This window comes from Zea mays, chromosome 3 (assembly GCF_902167145.1).
Source record: "Zea mays cultivar B73 chromosome 3, Zm-B73-REFERENCE-NAM-5.0, whole genome shotgun sequence".
Classification (NCBI taxonomy): domain Eukaryota; kingdom Viridiplantae; phylum Streptophyta; class Magnoliopsida; order Poales; family Poaceae; genus Zea; species Zea mays.
Window position 1 is genome coordinate 170,137,966 of NC_050098.1, and position 20,119 is coordinate 170,158,084.

At 49.2% G+C, this 20,119-nt stretch overlaps 2 protein-coding genes across 2 annotated transcripts; one reads left to right on the forward strand and one right to left on the reverse strand.

The window, feature by feature from the left end:
• Positions 1-1,877: 1,877 nt before the first annotated feature.
• LOC100281281 (BCL-2 binding anthanogene-1) lies at positions 1,878-2,876 on the reverse strand. The gene is made up of 2 exons (NM_001159457.2): positions 2,546-2,876; positions 1,878-2,382 (listed from the first exon to the last, which is right to left on the reverse strand). Exons 1-2 carry the CDS (start codon positions 2,808-2,810, stop codon positions 2,153-2,155), a joined length of 495 nt encoding a protein of 164 aa, NP_001152929.1. The 5' UTR covers positions 2,811-2,876; the 3' UTR covers positions 1,878-2,152.
• Positions 2,877-5,021: 2,145 nt separating this feature from the next.
• On the forward strand, positions 5,022-19,765 carry LOC100501933 (tetratricopeptide repeat (TPR)-containing protein). The gene is made up of 12 exons (NM_001196571.1): positions 5,022-5,287; positions 6,321-6,394; positions 6,476-6,540; positions 6,725-6,817; positions 6,891-6,992; positions 7,130-7,294; positions 7,393-7,481; positions 7,553-7,674; positions 8,112-8,293; positions 9,973-10,257; positions 10,381-10,528; positions 18,993-19,765. Exons 1-12 carry the CDS (start codon positions 5,121-5,123, stop codon positions 19,331-19,333), a joined length of 1,833 nt encoding a protein of 610 aa, NP_001183500.1. The 5' UTR covers positions 5,022-5,120; the 3' UTR covers positions 19,334-19,765.
• Positions 19,766-20,119: the final 354 nt, after the last annotated feature.

Genomic DNA, 20,119 nt, shown 5'->3' on the forward strand with positions numbered 1-20,119 from the left:
GAACGAGCCATGCCGGCGGCGCCCCGAGGTGCATCGAGAGTTTGAGTGGGTCTGACGGCATTCAATCCGGCACACCCTTTACGGCACGAGTTCAGGGGAGACTGGTCCCCCCCCCCCCCCCCCCCCCCCCCCCCCCCCCCCCCCCCGGAGCCGGCCGGGTGGATAAACACGAGTTAGATTTCGTGTCCCTGTCTGTGGCCCGGGGCCTGGGCCTGCTCTGCTTCATCAGAGCCTCAGGGCGCGTAAACCACACGGTATCTTGAATGGGTGATCGGTTACTCGGTGGTAAGTCGAATAGATACGATCCACAGACGTTGACTTGTTACCGCCAAGGCCGAGCCATCCATGGTCGTCTCAGGGGTCTGACTACTGACACGCCGGTTGCGTGCTCGTGGGAACTGTAAAGCGGCACCGGGAAAAGGAGTCGGGGCACGGTAGAAACAGCAGCCTTTGCTTCGCGACTGACGAGTGAGAACTACGACTGAACCTTTTTTTTGTTTGTACTCAGCGTCGCCAGAGATTCATAGTGCACAGACCGCTGGCTCCGGCTCGATCACTTTTTAAAAAGTTCAGGTACGCGGTTGACAACTTGCAAAAGAATAAAAAAGCAAAGCTTTTTGCTCAGACTTTGCAGTTCAGCGCAGGCTGGCGGTCGCTACACGTCTGGTAACCGTAGGACCTCGATGCTTTTCTTGGCATAGGTCACCTGCGACTTGAAGGGCACATGTACTGTTTGCTTGTTAACCCTCCCAGTCACAGACAGGTTGTTGTCGGACATTGATCTGCGCCCTACGGGTCATCATAGTAGAGTAATCACGGATTCACGGCCTTAAAGCTGTCTCCCACATCCCATTCACATCCTCTATCCTATCCTTTATTTTAAATTTCCCTCTACGAACAGTGTCACACGGTTCCCATTTTACTCAGAGCATCTCCAACAACGTGACCTATAAAAATGTCCTATAATTTGAAAATAAGTATATTTTATAAAATTTAGGGCACCAACAAAACACTTCGCTCCAACAGTAAAGCCCCAAATCTAGATTATAGGGCAGCCCACTACGGTGTAGTATATTTGAGTCACTTGAGAGGGTGCCCTATAGTTTTTTGATAAAAATTTATGAAATAGGGCACTGTTGGAGTAGTTTTTCCTGTATAGAGCCACATATTTCAATTTAAGGCACTAGTTTGAGGCATTGTTGGAGATGCTCTCAATGCACGGTCGAACCAGTGCAACTGCCTCGTAAACCAAACTTAGCAACAGATCAGCACTTGAAAGCGACGACTTGTTTCTCCGTGCTATCAGCTGTCGTCCTATCACATAAATTTGCTTTTGCAAATTGCAATGTCGATCCTCCAAGTGCAGAAAAGAAAAAGAAAAATCCCTTTAGCACAGATCGCGTCCTTTTCTTTTCCCCGATAATAATAGTACCAACCGGTCCTCTGATTCTGCGAGGATTTTGTTAAGTAGTGGTTTGCTGGTGGGTAGGGGCAGCTTTGTCTAGAGCAGGTTTCTGTCCACTCCAGCCTCTGCGGTTTCAGCGCAAGCTGGCAGTTTTCTACGTGTTCGGTAGCCGTAAACCTGCTGCCGCTCGGGCTTGTCAATCGCGACATAAAACAGCATGTGTACGCAAGTAGTACGTCGGAACTGAAATCCGAGCAACCGCACTATCGTTTCTTGATCCATCAGTACTCCATGCCAAGCTGATGGAGAGAAAGAAAAAACGGCGGGGATACTGGTACGTACGTACGTACTAGAAAAGGGGGCTGCATTCCGTGGAAAAAAGACAAGGGATTTACAGCAGCATCTATTGAATTCCGAACTGTTTTGCTGATCTCAGGAAGAAAAAAAAAGAGAGAATATATACAGAGCAAGGAACCAAAGAACTACTGGCTCACGCACACTGGCACTGGGATGACATTACGTACCCGTTCACAGTAATTTACGCCATGTATCCATCATCTTTATATCCTATCGTTTGCGACTGTCTTGATTCGATTGGCCGAATTCAAGCCCTGAGATGGAACTCAGCAGGCTCTGAACAAACGCGGTTAGACTGGACTGAAACCCTTCGCTCACGCAGGCAAATTGGAGAACGACGACGACGAGACGGGAGAAAAATGGCAAGAAATATTCCCCGGGGGTTTCTCTCTACACTTGGATGAAGGAGTGACAGGGCACGCCCATGAGCTGCGCCAAGGTGGTTGACCTGAGCTTCCTCTCCTTGACGGCCGGGTCCTCCAGGAGCAGCACCTTGTCCTTGTCCTGGACCCCCACCATGTGCAGGTGCTCGCAGTCGTCCCTCTCCTTGCCCCTGTACAGCAGCCTCTGCTCCCTGGGCCACAGCCCGGTCGCCAGCGACAGCATCACCTTCAGGTCGCCTGCATTGGGTTGTTGGATCATCATCATCAGACGCAGCTTAGCGAACAGAGGGATATGGTCGCAGAGGGAGCAGCAGCAGGGACAATGGAGAGCATGCAGATTGCAGGCAGCACGCAACGCAACGCAATGCAGTACAGTACAGAAGGACGACGGCGGACGTACCGAAGGTTGCGGTGGCGTCGATGGAGACGTCGTGCCACTGCCACCCGGTGGTGGAGACTCTCACCAGGATGTACTCCACGGCCGCCGCCGCGTCGTCCTCCGTCGAGCGCCGCTTCTGCACCAGCATCCCGCCGGGCCGCACCTCCCACTCGATCCTCTCGTGCTCGGCGACCATGGCGCAGATGTCCGCGCCGCCGCCGCCGATGATGGTGGTGCTCCTGGACCGGCTCCTGAACAGCCTCCTGGGGCTCGGAATCTTCACCATCTCCGCTGCTCTCTGCTCCTAGTCAGTATCTGCCTCGGTCGATCACTGGCTGGTCGCTGCCGGTGTGCCGGGACTGGCAGCAGGGCCTGGGATTTTAAAGAGGGGGGAGAAGAAGCGGGCGACGAGGACAAAACGGGAGGGAGGTAGTCGCGAGTCGCGACGCGACAGGGGCGAGACGTCCACCGTGCGGAAATGATTGGCGATTAACCTGTGTTTGTTTAACACCCGCGAGAACAAGACCCTGTTCCCCCTCCTCATTGGTTTAAACTTTAAAAGCGGATTAGAGGGGCGACGTGTCTGTTACGGAGCCGGACGGCACCCGTTGCTGACGCGGCGAGAGCGCTGAAAAGCGCCTAGAGGCTGGTGGTTTTCTCTTTGAGACTTTTTGCGCGCGGGCACAGTGGCACACAGAGACACGGTAGCGCGGCGGTTGGGAGCGGCAGCACATGGGGAGGTGGCAAAACACGGGTTTGCCTGCATGAATGGCGGGGCCGGCGGAACCAATCGCTCGCCCGCCCGCCCCCTGGCAGTTGGCTGCTTACGGCTCACTGTTCGGTTGGGCACTGCTGCTGCAGCCATCATCCATCTTTCGTCTAGCAGCAGCAGCAGCAGTTGGAGCACTGTTCGTTCCAAATTGCCCTGTTAATTTACTGTTTGGTAGGCCTGAAATAATGGCATGTTGTCTGCTTTTATTTACCCACTTACTACGTTCCATCTGTTCCAAACGTGGGCTTATCGCATGATCCATCTCCATCTCCATGGACCATGGCCGGGGCGCCAGTGCTGTGGACGACCGAAATGATCGTGCGTTCGTAGGTACTGCGTAGAACAGCGGCATGTGGGCATGCTGTAATCAAGGGGAGACCGTCCACGTCAGGCGCCCCTGGCCCTAGCCGCGCGCCATCGTGTGTCTCGTAGACGAAACGTGGAATGCATCTGGCTAATAGTACGAGGGCTAGATACTATTTGGATCTGGGCCCACCTTCACAGTCGCCGGCGACGATGATTAATTGCCGCGCCGCGCAGGTCGGGCAGCACATGCGCTGGGCCTCCGGTGCCGTATTTTTAAGCGAGCCGTTCGGCGCTCCTGGCACAGGCGAACAGTAAGCAATGCCTAATGCTGACTCATAAGCAGATTCCGGCAGCTGAGCAGCCGCCACGTCGGTCGACGACGGGCGGAGGCGCCGCCGGGGGGGGGGGGGGGGTTTCATAAGTCCCGGCTCCCGATCGATCAGATGATTCAGATCAGATTCTCACGGCTCGGTCGGGTGCGGGGTGCAGACAAAGCAGGGAGGCAGCTGGCGGTGCAGCGAGGTCGATTGGCCCTGCTTTGTCCCTCCCTTGTCCGTGCGTGCGCGCGTGCGCGCGCGAGCCCCGCTTGGACGGCTTGGGGTTTCGACGGTTCGGTTCGGTGCCGACGCCCGACGGGGCTTCACGGAAGGCGACGCTTGCTTTTGGACTCTCCGGGTAGGTTGGGGTAGTTGGGCGGTGCCACAGTTGGCGACGACTACTTTGCAGCGTCCCTCCGATCCATCGACCTGCAGCGCAGGCTCGTCTGCGCGTAAGGTCTCGCTGTCCAAGGGCTCACGTTAACGCCAAGGACAACCTGAAGAGCGCGTATTCCATTCGGCTTGCTGTTCGTTTCCTGGCCTCCATGGACGCTACGCTAGTTGCTAGGCTAATGTAAGCTGTCATGCCTCAGCCGGTGATTGAAAGAACAGAGTACTGGGATAAGAAATATCAAATGTTCTCCCGCGTAGCGTTGATGAATACTGAGCAGATACCATTACACGCATGCACCAGCTGGGAGTGCATATTCGTTGCCTAATACCACTGTCTACTTCTAGTTAGCAGCAATTACAGAGAACCAAAGCACGACTGGGCCTACTGCTCAGTCACAAGTTGCATTGTAACAAAAGCACCGCATGCCACTGACAAACTGCACAGGCCCAAGTTACAAACACGGATACGCTTCGCATCGCTTTCAAAGAAAAAAAAAAGTGAGCTCCAATCTCGTGAAGCAGATATCCATCGTTCAGGCCTTAATTTTTTTTTCAACCTAAAACCCGCATACGTATAAAAACTCATGGGCCTAATCCAAAACGGCCCAGCTGAAACGAGGACCGTAATAGGCAGCCGCTGGTGTGCGTGATGTGATCCGGGCCTGAAAGCAGTCGCAGAGCTGTCGTGTTCCTTTGCTCTCCCCGTCCATGCTTTTGCAAAATTGCTCCAGTCAAGGGCTAGTCCAGTGCCCCCTGAACCCGCATCCGGAGCTCAGAAACCCCCGCCACCGGAGCCCGGACGGAGACGATGCCGGAGACCCATCCGCCGCCGCCGAGGCCGGTGATGCTCGCCGACCTCAACTTTGAACCAGCGGAGAGCGACGGCGAGGACCGCCCACCGACCCCCGCACCCAACCCCGCCGCCGCCGCCGCCGCCGCTGCGGCTCCGGCGGTCGCCGCTGACTCGTCCACGAAGTAAGTTTACCAAGAATACTCTTCGATCTGAGCGTGAGGGGTTTCCCGCCACTTGTACACTTGGCCAGTCGGGTGCGGCACTGTGGTTGTTAGAAATCAGGGCGTTAGTACCCATGGGCTCATGCCCGTGGGAGCCGGAACCCTAGGGCTTGATGGAGTTATTCTTTTTTTCATAGGGGGGAAGTTCATGTAGCAACTCAATTTTTTGTGAGGATTGTTACGAATTCAACAAATATGCTGTCTACATGGTTCTGAAAATTCCGTGCATATAGTCCATATAATAATTGCTGCTCCTTGCTTATAGTAGTCTAATAAATCATAACCGTCATTTATTTGAACAGGAGGTAACATGTAGTGCTCTATTTTGATTAAGAAAAGGTTACCGGAACAATACTCAAATCGTTACAAGTTTACAAGCTAACTGTTGTGTCATAGGTTATCTCTGGTCACAAATTTTATTGAGTCCTTAGATGATGAAATTGTTTATTTTTTTTGGAAAATGAAGATTTATTTTCATCCCAAGATCAGTATATCGAGATGATACATGGCCTCGGAACAACCTCCCAGCCTCTGCCCTAAGTGATATGCACACAGTTTAGATTAAAAATATTCTGAGCATACTCTGGTGAGAACAAGGTTATTAATATAGCTGACTGTTGGCTATAAGGATCCTTACAACCTACCTCTTAGCCCATCCGTGTAGTAGTTAGCTACTCCCTATTAATATATGACCCACTTGTCTTACTCACAAAGCTTCTTGGTTCTTGTATCTAAGCCGGACAGTCGGCTGTAATTTTATAGCCTGCTTCTCTCTCTTCCCTCCTCTACCTCACCATTTAGCCCCTTTGCAGCCTTTTATTATACTTGCTCTGACATTCAATTCAAAGACTAGATCACCACCCATATGCTCGGGTAAAAATATCCTTGTCCACTCGCTTCAATTGTCACGATGCCGCCACAACCGTATCCTGGAACTCTGGCCATTGAAAGACGATGAAATTGGTGGGTGGTTTGATAAAAAATGTACTTGCAGGAGTGGCAATGAAGAGGGTGGTTTGACAAAAACTGTGATCACTACAAAGGATACCGACACTGTTGAATGTGAAGGTAGCATGATAATCGATGTGCAATGCAATGGCAGGAAACTTTTCTGTCGTGAATTGACTACTTACAATTCTTCATGAACAGATGTTGATCAACATTGTCAAGGGGCTTCTGCTCCACGTGAGGAAAAAGTTAGCAACCTGAAAGCTGTGAGTTCTTGGTTTTGATGCCATTTGAAATAATTAATCTTTCATGCAATAGATAAGTGGCAGTGTGACACTGTATTATAATACATTTAATGCCGTATGAACCCTGATGTTGTTTTACCTTCTTAATTTGTGGTACTGGTACGGTTAACAAAAATGATTGAGGGCCTAACCTTACTTCTTGCAGGCTTTGGTTCATGTGGCCCGAAAAATGCCTAAGAATGCTCATGCACATTTTATGTTGGGTTTGATGTATCAAAGACTTGGTCAGGCACAGAAGGTAAATCTTCTCTTGAAAAGTTGATGTTGCTTAGCGTTTGCGTAAAACTCAAGTAGCTGCATTTAAATTTCAGGCAATAGCATCATATGAAAAGTCAACTGAAATACTGCTACAAGATGAAGAAGAAGTGCGGAGACCTGATTTACTCTCATCAGTGAGGATACACCACGCACAGGTTCATCAGCTTGATCATCAAAAAGTTACCTTGTTTCTAGTTTTATTTTCTTTCAGGTGGTCATCGGCTGCTCTTTTTGGGTGCCTATCAAATAAAGAGCTTCTACTCCCTCTTAACTCAGTTTGTTCCCCATGCAGTGCATTTTGCAAGCAAGCATGGGGGATAGTTTTGATGAAGAGCTTGAAACTGGTGAGTTAGATGACATTCTTTCGAAGTTGAAGAGTTCAGTTGAGTTAGATCACAGGCAAGCAGCTGTTTGGAATATCCTAGGTTTAGTTCTTCTTCGGGGTGGTCAGATACAGGTATTGTATGCTGAAATTGTTTCATTTTTCTCTACTGATCTTCATCATGCAGCTGTATCTGCAAAGAATTAATTGCTGATTTTTTGCACCCTATCCAGAGTGCTATCTCAGTTCTATCTTCTCTCACGGCTGTTGCTCCAGACTACTTGGACTCCCTTGCAAATCTTGGCGTTGCATACATTCAAAGGTTCGAAATACTATTTTCAGTTGTCATTGTCTTCCTTCAGACTTTAATATTTATCAACTATCAACTTTCAGTGGGAAGCTAGAGCTGTCTGCAAAGTGCTTTCAAGAACTTCTTCTAAAAGATCAAAACCACCCCGCTGCTCTGGTGAACTATGCAGTTCTTCTTCTGTGTAGATATGGATCTTTGTCTGCAGGTACATGAATGCTTGCCTGCCATAATCTTCTAGTACTTGCCATTTTCCTGTCATATCATAAAGGCATGTTTTTCCCTATGCTATTTTGCTCTAGCCAAAGTAGTGACACTAGACAATTAGATAATACACACCTTATTGTTGGATGCGTTACATCAATCGATTTGTTTGTTTATGTCCACTAATAATAAGTCCAGAAAGTATTCTTTTCCCTCCAAAAATGTGACCAACCTAGGAGAACGAGAAACTAAGCGTTTTTTTCGTTGAGAAGAATATAGGCACCCAAATTCAAGTTGAGAGAAGACTTGAACCTGGGTGGCTGGGTGCATGAGCACACCTCCCACCTAATCAGTTGAGCACCCAAATTCAAGTAATTGTATGAGCACCTAAATTCAAGTAATTGCTTTTGGCTTCTGCCTCATGCCTTGTTACAAATTCAGGGGCAGGGGGCAATGTCAGCACAGGTCCTTACGTGCATCAGAAAGAAGCCTTAGTTGTTGCAAAAGAGTGCTTGCTTGCAGCAGTGAAGGCTGATCCTAGAGCTGCATCAGTTTGGGTTAATCTTGCAAATGCATATTACATGGATGGTGAGCATAAGAACTCAAAGAGGTGCTTGGAGCAGGTAAGAAATTCTGTTATTTCAGTTTCCCTTTTATTGACATGTATTACTCAAATTAGCTGTTACAAACATTGGCAATGTTGATTTGCTTTGTCATCTGCTGGATAAATATCTCTGACGAGAACACAATAATTTGTTTTATGCTGACTTGTAAGAGATTGGTGCAGATTCGCTATTTGGTGTGTGTTTTTTATTCGCAGGGAGAAGCTCCCTTTAATTCGTAGTTGTAAGCTTGTAGCATCTTGTACCCTAAGGCTGGCCTTTTGAGATTTGGTATTAACAAAAAGCGTTTGTTTCAAAAGTCGACCAGTGACCAGTTGGCATTTGTGGTCAGCTTAGAGCTCCACTGGGGACTGGGGCTTAGATCAAAGCTTTTAGACACAAGGAACTAACTTTCCAGAACTGTCTGGATGGTTTAAAACAAATATTCCAATGATATAGTCACCAAAGTTCTGTTAGTACCTACTATGTTTTCTGGTCGCTCGACCAGCTAGTCGAACTGGGGGACCGACCAGCGACTAATCTCGATTAGTCGTCGACTAGGTCCGACTAATCGAGCTCTGGTCGACCTGGTCGTTTACTGGTCGTCCTGTTCATCCAGGAGACCAGGACCTATGTATATACTATATAATATATACTATTATACTATATAGTAAATAATTATATAACTATATAGTATATATGAACTTTATATACTATATTATGAAGGATAGGGTAAACATGACATGAATTCAGCAATACTGAAAAGTGAAAACAGCAGAGAAACACTTCTAGTTATTAATACTACAAGTCCCAGATACCAGTACCACACAACACACATTAATACTACAAGTCCAAAAAAAAATCTAGGTCCTAAACCTAGTCGCCCAGAACCGGCTAATCGAGCGACTAATCGGCCCTAATCGTCGACTAGTCGGACGACCAGGGCGACCAGGTACTCTAGTCGAGTCGGCTGCCTAATCGAGCTCTGCTAACCGACTAGCCCGACTAATCGCGACTAATCGCGATTAGTCGGACGACTTGAAAACACAGGTACCTAACCTGGTAGACCTCTCTTCCGCAAGTCCACAAATTGGGTCTTTTGGAAATTAATCACAGTTATGTTTAACAGCTAGCTATGTCACAAACTCCATACAGCAAAAGTCATTGTTTAGTATAGTGATATAGTTTACTCAAGACATTTTTGGCAACTTGGCCATAGGAACTGTGGCCTATCAGGGGAGCTGGTTTTTATTTGCTACCATAGGAAGATTTGATGGTCTAGGTTTCTTGCAGTAAAAACTATTTTCTACATTTGGTACTTATTTCCTGCTTGACTGTTTATTTTAAACCAGTATGGGTGTCTTACACCACGACTATATGGTTCTAAATTAAAGCGAAAAGTATGACCAGTCAACTTGAAAATCGCTTGTCTAGCACTCAGTTCTATTCCAGACTCACCAGTCACTACTGTCCACTACTAGCTGTATATAATACTCCCTCCGTTTGTTTTTATTTGTCACCGGTTAGTACAAAATTGAACTAAGTGGCGCAAATAAATAAAAATGGAGGCAGTACCTTGGAGGCAGTACCTTTCATTACTTCTGCTCTGTTAAATACGCCATAAAACTCTGTACTCACTGTAAAATAGAAAAGTATGTGACAAACTTCTCGTATATTCTTTTGCATGGTATGCTTTGCAGGCAGCAAAATTGGAACCCAATCATATGCCTGCTCGGTATGCTATTGCAGTTCACCGTATCAGAGATGCTGTAAGGTCACAATGTTCTGATGATCAACTTCTTTGGGCTGCAAATGAAATGGCAACAGTTCTAAAAGAAGGAGACCCTTCCGCAGTTGACGCCCCAATTGCATGGGCTGGATTGGCAATGGCTCACAGGGCACAACATGAAATTGCAGCCATCTATGATACTGAAAACATCAATCTTAATGATGCAGAAGAGCGAGCTCAATATACACTAAAACAGGTGATGCTTTGCAAACTGTTAGCAGAAACTAAATTTATTCTCTTCAATCTGATTGGCAAGTGCAAAACCTGGACATGGGAAAGTAACAAAATAAACATTCTTATGTTTGAAATTCTGTTACAGGCAATCCAAGAGGACCCAGATGATGCTGTTCAATGGCATCAACTTGGCCTGTACAATATTTGCATGACCCGGTTCAGCAGGTCTGTAAATTTTCTTAAAGCAGCCTTAGCCCGTTCCCCAGATTGCAGTTATGCTTGGTCAAATCTTGGTAAGTTTTGGTCTCACTTGAGTCTTTTTTTGTTGATTCGAAATTTAGTAGAACCGAACAACATTAAACTTATCTGAGGTTTTTATTGCACACGATTAATTCTTGCTAATCACAAGTTCTCAACTATTCTAGGAATAAGGTTCTTTTTTTGCTAGGAGACGTTGTTGTGGATCAGGATCTGGTGGGTTGATATGATTTAATACGAGTGGTAGGTTTGGGGTCTAGGGCCAGGACCCGACACTTGGGGAGGTCGGCCGCAGGGCTTTGCCCACGGCTGGCAAGAGAGAAGGGATTTCCTTCTAATATCTTGCTTACCTTCAATTATACAATCCTTCTCCTTATATAGAGAGGGTTACTTACCTCTAAGCGCTAGATCTAATCTTATCTCTAATTCTAATCTTATCTCTAATTCTAATCTTATCCCAAACTAGCCTTATCTTTATCTAACCTATCTGAGGGGCCTTGACACTACACCCCTCCTTGACAAGCAGGTCGTCCTCGAGCTGCAACCTAACAATGACTCTGCTAGACACAAACCTAACACCTAAAAATAAGCCTTTTACATCTTGGCTTATTTTATTATTCTGAATCTGAAATAGGCTGCGACTCTTTTTTTACCCCTTGAGCATCTCCAAGAGACTCTTCATTTTTGGCTCTCTATTTGAATCTCTATTTACTTTTTCATAAAGACTATACTCTATATGTAGCATCTCAATCCAACAATCTATCTAATTTAGCTAGTCAGAGTTGCTAGCCAAGTTTGGTTAGTGAGGGAGAGCCAGATAGCTTGACGAGTCAGATGGCTAATCTGTTGGCAAGTTATTTTGCTTTTGAGTAGCTAAAATTTAGCTTGACAACCATTTGACTAGTCTCTTGGAGATGCTCTAAGATAAGGCGAACACCCTCCGCGCATTGGACCTGCACGTGTGCAGCCACATGGATCCCATGGACGCCATCTGGTCGAAAGGGGAGCACGTGGATGGCCATCTGGAATGGGTCGCAACAATGACCAGTGGAGGCGCCATCGTGGCGGGCGGTAGCGGAATGTGGTGGTGCTAGGCAGCAGGTGGATGCGGTCAAGGTTATTAAAACGACGAAACGTTGAAACGCTCATGGGTGAGTTTTAACTTTTAAACGGTTTAAACAAAGTTTAAACGTAGTTTTAAACAACATAGGGAAATTTCAATATATCATAATTTCAAGCAATTATATCAAGTCAAATACCAAACAACCAACATAAGTTCACATAATAATATTGTGCAAAATGACATGTCCACAACCACATCACCACAATAACACAAGTTCAACTAAAGCAACTAAAGTAGAATGCCATGTCCACAACCACAAGCACACAAGAGTTACTCAGTCAAACACTCAATAAACATCATCCAAATCATCTAAACCAACATCATCCTTGTCTTGCTCATCACCACGGCCACCACTATTGTTTGTTTCTTCTTCATCATCCATGTCAAGGTCGTCAAGCACAAAATTGTCATCGTCTTCATTCTCATCACCCTCATCAACATCATCTTCATCATCCTCAAGAATTGGCACTTGAGTACCATGAGCTCTCCTAGGAAAGTAGCGGCCATGCAGTTGTGTAGATGCACCGATGGCATGATCAACATGCTCCCATGTGAAAAGAGGGTCATCCCCAACAACAGATGAATTAGCTAATGGATCAACCCACTCATTGTCCCAATCAAAATCTTCAAGAACCAAAGGATCAAAGTTCTTCCCTTCTTCACGCAATTTTTGGAACCTAGCGGCCATCTTTCTATTGTATGAAACATACACTAAATCATTCAGTCTTTTGTGCTCTAGCCTGTTCCTTTTCTTGGTATGCATCTACAAGTTGCAAACAACAATACATAAAGGAGTAACAACTATAAATGGCATAGTGTAATATGATCATGTTAGTTAACTTACAAATTCAAACTTGCTCCAATTCCTCTCACAACCGGATGATGAAGCACAAAGACTAACAATTCGTCTTGCAAACTTATATAGCTCAATGGTTCGACCACCATATGCAAGCCACCAATCAACTGAAATGACAAAATAGGTTGGATTTATGAATGCTGAAAGTAACAATTAAAGTGGTGGTACTTTTAGAATACTCACGTGGGTTTCTTGTTTGAGCATTTTTAATAGCCATTGGGTTTGCAAATGCTTCTCTTTGGTTCTCATAAAGGACTGCCTGAGCATCAATTTTGTCTCTAAGGTCCTCATCTAGCACCATTTTAACAAGTACATCATTGAAGCAACCCCTTAGCTCTCCAACATAGCCTTCATCATCACTTTGCTTCATGCTATAGAATTTCCCAGGGTTCAAGTAGAGTGCTGCTCCATACAACGGAGTGTCCATTTGTTTCACCCAACGGTTGTCAACAATTTTCATGATGCGGTTTAGACAAGCTTTCTTGCTTTGAATAGAGAATGATGAAGTAATCTTTTGCTTTGCTATCTTCATAGCTGCTGCCACCTCAGGCATGGCTGGCTTCTCATCACCGTCAACCAATCTGAGCACAACAAGTAGTGGTAAAGAAGCTCTAAGGCAGTCCTCAACTGAATGCCAAAACTCTGTTGAGAAAACAATGCTATATACTTTTTTCCCTGCTTCTGTTTTAGATACTTTGGAGCGAGTGAAAACATCACCAGAAAATAATGCTCTCAATGGATCCTTGTGCTTATGTATACTCCTCAAGGTGAGGAATGCAGTAGCAAATCTAGTAGCAGCAGGCCTCACAAGATCCATACCTTTTGTATGCACCCTCATCTCACTAAGAATCCTCCCATGTCTATATATGAATGTTGTGACATGACGAGCACGTGCAATAGGCTTCTTAAAATCCTTTAGTTTTCCTATGTCCTCCAGCATAAGGTCTAAGCAGTGAGCAGCACAAGGGGTCCAAAACAAGGTAGGAGTGTTCTGAACCAAAATGCGCCCTGCAGCCTTGTAGTTGGCACCATTGTCAGTTACAACCTGTATGACCTTATCCCTGCCAACCTGTACGTCGGAGCAAACTTGTAATGGGCTTTTTTGTTGCCCCAACGGTTGATGCCTTGCTTGATAATTCCTTTCTTTTGCCGGTTGTTCTAGTGCTGCTGCCTCCTCTTGATGATGACCCAATTACTTCCACAACATCATCATCTTCATTGTCATGTGATTCAACTTCATCAAAGTATTGTCCCTTTGGTCTATCCCTTTTTCCTTCATCCAAAGCCGCCTTTAACTCTCTAGCAATTGCAGTTGTGGTATTGGGACACTTGAGGATATCTTTGTATCCGCCCACAAGATGTTTCTTCACCCTCAGAATTCCTCCTTTAATTTTCCTCGGGCAAAGGGCGCATTGGATCAACTCTCGCTTGCCAGGCTCTACATAGTAGGCATACTTCCAGCCTGGATCATCAGATTTGGGTTTCCTTTTTGGATCTTTCAGTGGATCATATCCATCACTTCGTATTTGAGAGCCAGCTGCAGATGCTTCCGTGCTAAAATCAGCCATGTCTCCTCCAATCTATTCTGCAATAATGGAATGCACATGTTCAGAACTTCAGATGACAGCAGGCAGCACCTCACCTCAATCCTTCTTCCTTCAACAATTAAGATGGCACTCACCAGTCACCAGTGAAGCAGGGCTGGAGAGGCAGGGCTGTCTCTGACTCTCTGTAGTGGTCGGCAGACAGCGGGAGCGGCCTGGAGTGCGGCCTGGAGCTGCTGGCGGCTGAGCGGCGGCCTGGCGCGGCGGAGCAGCGGCCTGGCGCGGCTGGCGCGGCCGAGCAGCGGCTGGCGCGGCCTGGCGCGGCTGAGCGGCGGACTGGGCGCCTGGGAGCGACGGCGGACTGAGCGACGGCGGACTGGGTGCCTGGCGCGGCTGAGCGGCGGACTGGGCGCCTGGGAGCCGCGGCCTGGAGCGACGGCGGACTGAGCGACGGCGGACTGAGCGACGGCGGACTGGGTGCCTGGCGCGGCTGAGCGGCGGACTGGGCGCCTGGGAGCCGCGGCCTGGAGCGACGGCGGAGGACGGGAGGAGCGGCGGCGGCCTGGAGGAGGTTGCACTGGGAGGAGCGGCGGCCTGGCGCCTGGGGCAGAGAGGTGGACGCGCGGTCTGGTGAATTGGGCCCTAAACGTGCGACCAGGTTTGGTGAATTGGGCTGGGCCGCCGTAGAACGCCCGAAACGTGGCGTTTCACGCTAAACAGCGTTTAAACGCCAAAACGTGGCGTTTAAACGTAGTTAAACGACGTTTTACGAAGAAAACTAAAACGTTTTATAGTTTCAGGTTTCTCCAGCGTTTTATAGTTTAAACGTCGTTTAAACGACGTTTAAACGTCGTTTTAATAAGCATGGATGCGGTTCTCGTAGGGCCGCACCGGTGGCAGTCCTCGCGACCATTATCACACTGTAGAGCACGTGCCGGGCGACAGAATTGGGTGGAGACCCAGGCGAAGAAGTGGGTGATGGTGGTGAACGTGTCAGACTTTAACCGAAGAGGAAAAGTCCAAAAAAGGGAAAATCATCCAAAATCACCAAGTAGTATTTATATCCAGAAAGACTGAGTACAAGGGAGGTCTAGAGATCACAATGAACCAAATCAAAAGCCTGCTTAGCCTGAGAAGAAGTATTAAGGGAGACGAGTATGTCGGCCTAGCTGACAAGCATGGCATAGACCCTCAAAATGTCCCCTACTACGAGGATTGTCTAAACTGCTGGTGAGTTTGGTCATGACATCGGGTCCTCGATGGCCGAGACGACGATGCCAAGTGGTGGAGGAAGAGGTGGAGAGCAACACGGGTGCAGGAGACGCGCCAGTGGAGAAAGGCTGGAGCGTGTAGAGGGGCCCCGAGCTGTCGCAGCGGGCGAGAGGGGTCCTAGTGGCCAGATCCTTCACATAAAAACCAAAGGGGTCAAAATCAATAGAACAAGAGTTGTCGGCGGTAAACCGACAAACAAAAAGAAGACTGAGTGATATGAGGGGCTACGAGAATGTTGTTGAGATAGAACGGTCCACAGGGAGAACCGAGGCTCCTACTGAGGTGACCGACAGAGTGGAACTGTTTCCAACGACGATCGAGGAGGGATGAGAGGAATGGAGGGGATGGGAGCGAGAGAGAGTGCATGCAGTAGAGGTGGTGTGGTAGGACACATTGGATTCGACCACCCAGTCAGAGGGGTGGGGTCGTCGCCATGTTGCTGAAAGTGGCGGCGAGGGAGGCAGAGTCACATCTTCCAGCTAGCGGGGACCAAGGTGTCGAGTTGGGTGCCCCCGAGGGTGGGAGCTGGGGGAGCCAGAGTCGTTGGAGGCACGTCGTAGGGAGGCGCTGTCAGGAGGGCCGGTGACGGAGGGCGGGAGGCACTTGGGGCCTGGTCCGACCACATGGAGATGGTCCTGGTCCAGGGGTTGTAGAACGACAACCACGCTTGGCAACCACCCTGGCCGGAGGAACCACCTCGGGTGGAGTTGCCACCCCCGCGGCCGCCCTTGCGTGAACGACGACCTCCGTCGGCGGTGGAAGTCGGACGAGGGGCGACGGGAGCCCCGGTCGACGGAGGGCGAGGGGCTTGGCCCCCTGAAGGCGCTTGACTGTCGGGAGTAGCGCTGTAGAGTGCCGGGGCCGGAGCGGGTGCCTCAGTCTCCATGTTGAGCTCCTCGAGGAGAAGCTTGTTCCGCACGACATGGAAGGTGGGAAAGGGCACGATCCTCTTGATGAGAGCCTTCAGGTGGCCGTAGCGGGGCTGAGGCCACGTGGAAGGTTCAACACCAAGGTACGGTCGGCGACAAGATCACCGAGGTTGCGGAGAGAGTCTGCCATGCCCTTCATCTGCCGACAGTACTCTCCCACGGAGAGATCCACCTGAGAGAACTGGTGGAACTAGGCGTCGAGGTGGAGTGTCCGAGCCTCCCAGTTCCCGAGGAACTGGCCCTCGAGAGCGAGCCATGCCTGGCGTGCGGTGTTCGCTTGGTCATGCACGATGTCTTGCAGCTCGACTGTGATGGTGTCGTTGAGCCACGAGAGGACCACACTATCTATTTGAACCCACGATGGAGACAGCGGGGCGACGGGGTCGTCGAGGACGTGGTTGGCAAGCACGAACCGTCGAAGGGTGAGGACCACCTGAGGGCGCCAACAAGGGTATTGGGAGGACTCGGGTCCAACACGATGGACACGAGGGACCGTATGTTGTGAACCCATCGTCCTGAGTGTGGAGGGCGGCGATAGTTTCTGCGTCGAGCCCGGAGGCGTGGGGAGACTCAGGAACCACCGGGGGAGATTCAGGGACTGCCAGGGGTGGCGGTGTGCCACGATTGAGGAGACGCTGAGCCGTGGCCAAGTGAGTGGTCAAGGCCTGGCCCATAGCGTGCCCCTGCTCCCAAGCGAGGGACGCGGCGCTGGCGCTCCTGCGAGGCGGCCACGACGACCAGGATGGTGGCGATGGCAGCGACCAACACGGAGTCGGCAGAGGGCGCTGGGAGAGCCCAGGTGACACCGACGACGAGCGGGCGTGTGGTCGGGAAGCCATGGGCGGCTGCCGGGAGAACCGGGCCAGTGAGATTGGGCCCGATTCCACGACGGTGGCGAGGGCACCCGTGCACGTCGGGTAACCCGGGAGGCCGAGACCGGAGGGAAGGAGGCCGGCTGCGCTGGTCGCGAGGGGGCCAAGCATGGAGGTGGTGCGGGTCGCGGTGGCTGCGCTGACCAAGTGGGGTCGAGGAGGACCGGTGGCGGCTGCGGCGGCGGTGGCGGGAGAGTCCATCGGGGAAGAGGCCGACGACTGGGGAGCCGGCAGGGCAAGGAGGAAGTCGGCGGCCGGGCTAGCAACGACGTAGGGATGGACGAACGGCTCTGGGAGTGCCACAGGGAGAAGACCCGGCGACGCTCGAGGGGAGAGGTCGGCTGCATAGGGAGAGGAGCCGACGATACAAGGGTCGACGATGCTGGGGGGAGTGGCCAGCTACACAGGGAGAGCGGCCGGTGGCATAGGGAGAGGGGCCGACGGCTGTGGGTGGGTGGGGGAGAGAAAAAGAAATACTAGCTCTATACCATGTGGGAAACCCTAACCCTAACTCAGGGTTGGGTGTTGTATTAATAGACCAAGAGTTGGGCCTGGCCCATTACACAGGGGTGATACTGTAATTACAAGGGGCTAACCCTAGAACCCTAAACGGGTATTCTAACATCATGTCTGGGTGGCCCCAATGAGGTGGTACGACGCTAGCTAGGTGCGATCCGAGGCCGGCGTACGTTGGCCGCGGAAGTACTACTTGCATTGGTTGATCCAATTGCGCGGGTCGACGGTGCCGTCGTTGGTCGGGAAGTCGACCTTGTAGAAGCGGGGAGCTGGTCCCTGTGGGGTCGGCATGGGCTCAGGCGACATGGCCGCCATGTACGGAGGCCGACCCCCTGCGGTGCGCCGTGGAAACTCCGACCCTCGACTGCTGAAGGGGGCGTCCTGGCCGTATGGAGGTGGGTGATGTTTCGAAGATGTAGATGCGGATCCTGATGGCGATGGTGATGTCGTCATTGTATAGTGTGTTGTTCCCATTCGGGCTAGCACATATGATGGGATTGGGGATGACGACTCTGGCATTGGTAGGAGGGGAAGTGGCACGTCTGGCGTGGTGGTGATGGAAGGTCGTAAAGTGGCGGAGGTGGAGGGGGCGGTGGTGGAAGGGTTGTGGTCGTTGGTGGCTGTGGGAATCTGGTTGCTGTCAAGAAGGTCTGCATGGTTGCCATAGATCGGGCCAGGTCCTGGACTGCGGCGGCTACGGTATCAAGTGTGAGGGGTGTGTGTAGAAGGGGATGGTGGTGGGTGGCACCAGAACGGTGGAGGCCGGTGGATGTGGCGGGTGGGTGGAAGATGGAGGATCGCTGGACATCTCCGGTAACAGGTTGTTATGGATTAGGTTTTGGTGGGTTGATAGGATTTAATACGAGTGGTAGGTTTGGGGTCTAGGGCCAGGACCCCGGGGCTTGGGGAGGCCGACATCAGGGCTTGGGGAGGCCGACAAGAGAGAAGGGTTTTCCTTCTAATCTCTTGCTTACCTTCAATTGATACAATCCTTCTCCTTACGTAGAGAGGGTTACTTGACCTCTAAGCACTATATCTAATCTTATCTCTAAGGGCTGATTTGGTGGCCCCTCCAAATCCCTTGTCACTAAATCAGCCATAATTCTAATCTTACCCCAAACTAGCCTTATCTTTATCTAACCTACCTGAGGGGTACGGACATTGCTGTTTTATGTTTAGCCAATGGGAAATGTTTAAAAATGATTTCTTTAATATATTTGTCTTGTTCAAGCCCCAATGATTTCTTAATTTACCAATTCATCTAATTAGCCATAGAAGTTTGCCATCCTTTGTTTAGTGGAATATTCTGTTTTGTGCAGTTTATCTAATGAAGTGATGAGCATGCACAGTATGATCACCGTCTGAGAATAATTTCTTGTTTCTGCAGGTATTGCGTTGCAACTATCAGACGATCCATCCTCTGAAACTGTATATAAGCGGGCACTGGTACTATCATCAACTCAGCAGCTGCACGCAATCTTCTCTAATCTTGGAATTCTTTATCGGCAACATAGGAACTATGAATTTGCAAGGAAGATGTTATTAAGGTCGTTGGAACTGTGTCCTGGATTTGCACCAGCTAGCAACAACCTGGGTCTTGTATTTGTCGCTGAGGGCCGTTGGGAGGATGCTAAAAGCTGGTTTGAGAAAGCTCTGCAATCTGATCCCCTGCTTGATGCGGCCAAATCGAACTTGTTAAAAGTCCTCACATTGTCTACGAAACAGTAGAACAAGAGAAGACCTAACTCCTAAGGAAATTGCCACTGAAGCCTCAGAGTTCAGACACGGAAGCGCGGTCACCAAATCTCTGTTCTGAAGTGTCTCAACTGCCAGCTCAAAATTGATGCTTGGTGCCTCTAGTCTACTGCTCATTGCTCACAGAGTCACAGGTGTAGGAAGTTTCAGAAGTGCGGCTTCGAAGACTGCATTTGATTTTGACTGAGTTGCTGCCTATATGACAATCAAAGCTGCACAGGCTCCGAAGTGGCTGTGATGTGTTCTTAAAGAGTCGCATCAGCGCAGGAAGAGCCCAGATTTTGAAGTTCATGTGTAGCTAAATTTCGATATAAGCTTGAACGGCTTCCCTTAGCTGATGTATATAAATAAATATACTCCAACTTGAGGTGTACTCCAAGTTGAGCATGTGCAAGTTATAGGTTCAGTGTTCCAGAGCAACTTATGGTTCTGTGCGGTGAAACTAACAGCATCTAAACCTCAAATTTGGCAGCAATTTCACTTTGGAGTCAAAAGGGCGTCCTACGAGTGTATAAAAATGGAGACGTTAACTGATTAACAATTTATAGTTTTATTTTAAGAGATGACTTGGAAGTATAACAACACCCGTTAAGAGTTAGGTTAGATTAAAATACAGAGACGATTAAATTTAGAAGTTCCAATTATAGTTCATATTTAGTAGCCAATAATTGTTCGCTAGTATAATGCTCGTGCGTTGGGATGGCCTAAGGGATGCACAATCAAATGTACAGATTAAAGGTCACGGAACCTCAATTGGCT

Coding starts and splice junctions, on each gene's coding strand:
- LOC100501933 (NM_001196571.1), top strand. CDS start 5,121: ATGCCGGAGACCCATCCGCCGCCGCCGAGGCCGGTGATGCTCGCCGAC. Junction 7,295..7,392: donor TTCGGGGTGGTCAGATACAG/GTATTGTATGCT, acceptor CACCCTATCCAG/AGTGCTATCTCAGTTCTATC. Junction 7,675..8,111: donor ATATGGATCTTTGTCTGCAG/GTACATGAATGC, acceptor TTACAAATTCAG/GGGCAGGGGGCAATGTCAGC.
- LOC100281281 (NM_001159457.2), bottom strand. CDS start 2,810: ATGGTGAAGATTCCGAGCCCCAGGAGGCTGTTCAGGAGCCGGTCCAGG. Junction 2,383..2,545: donor CGACGCCACCGCAACCTTCG/GTACGTCCGCCG, acceptor AACCCAATGCAG/GCGACCTGAAGGTGATGCTG.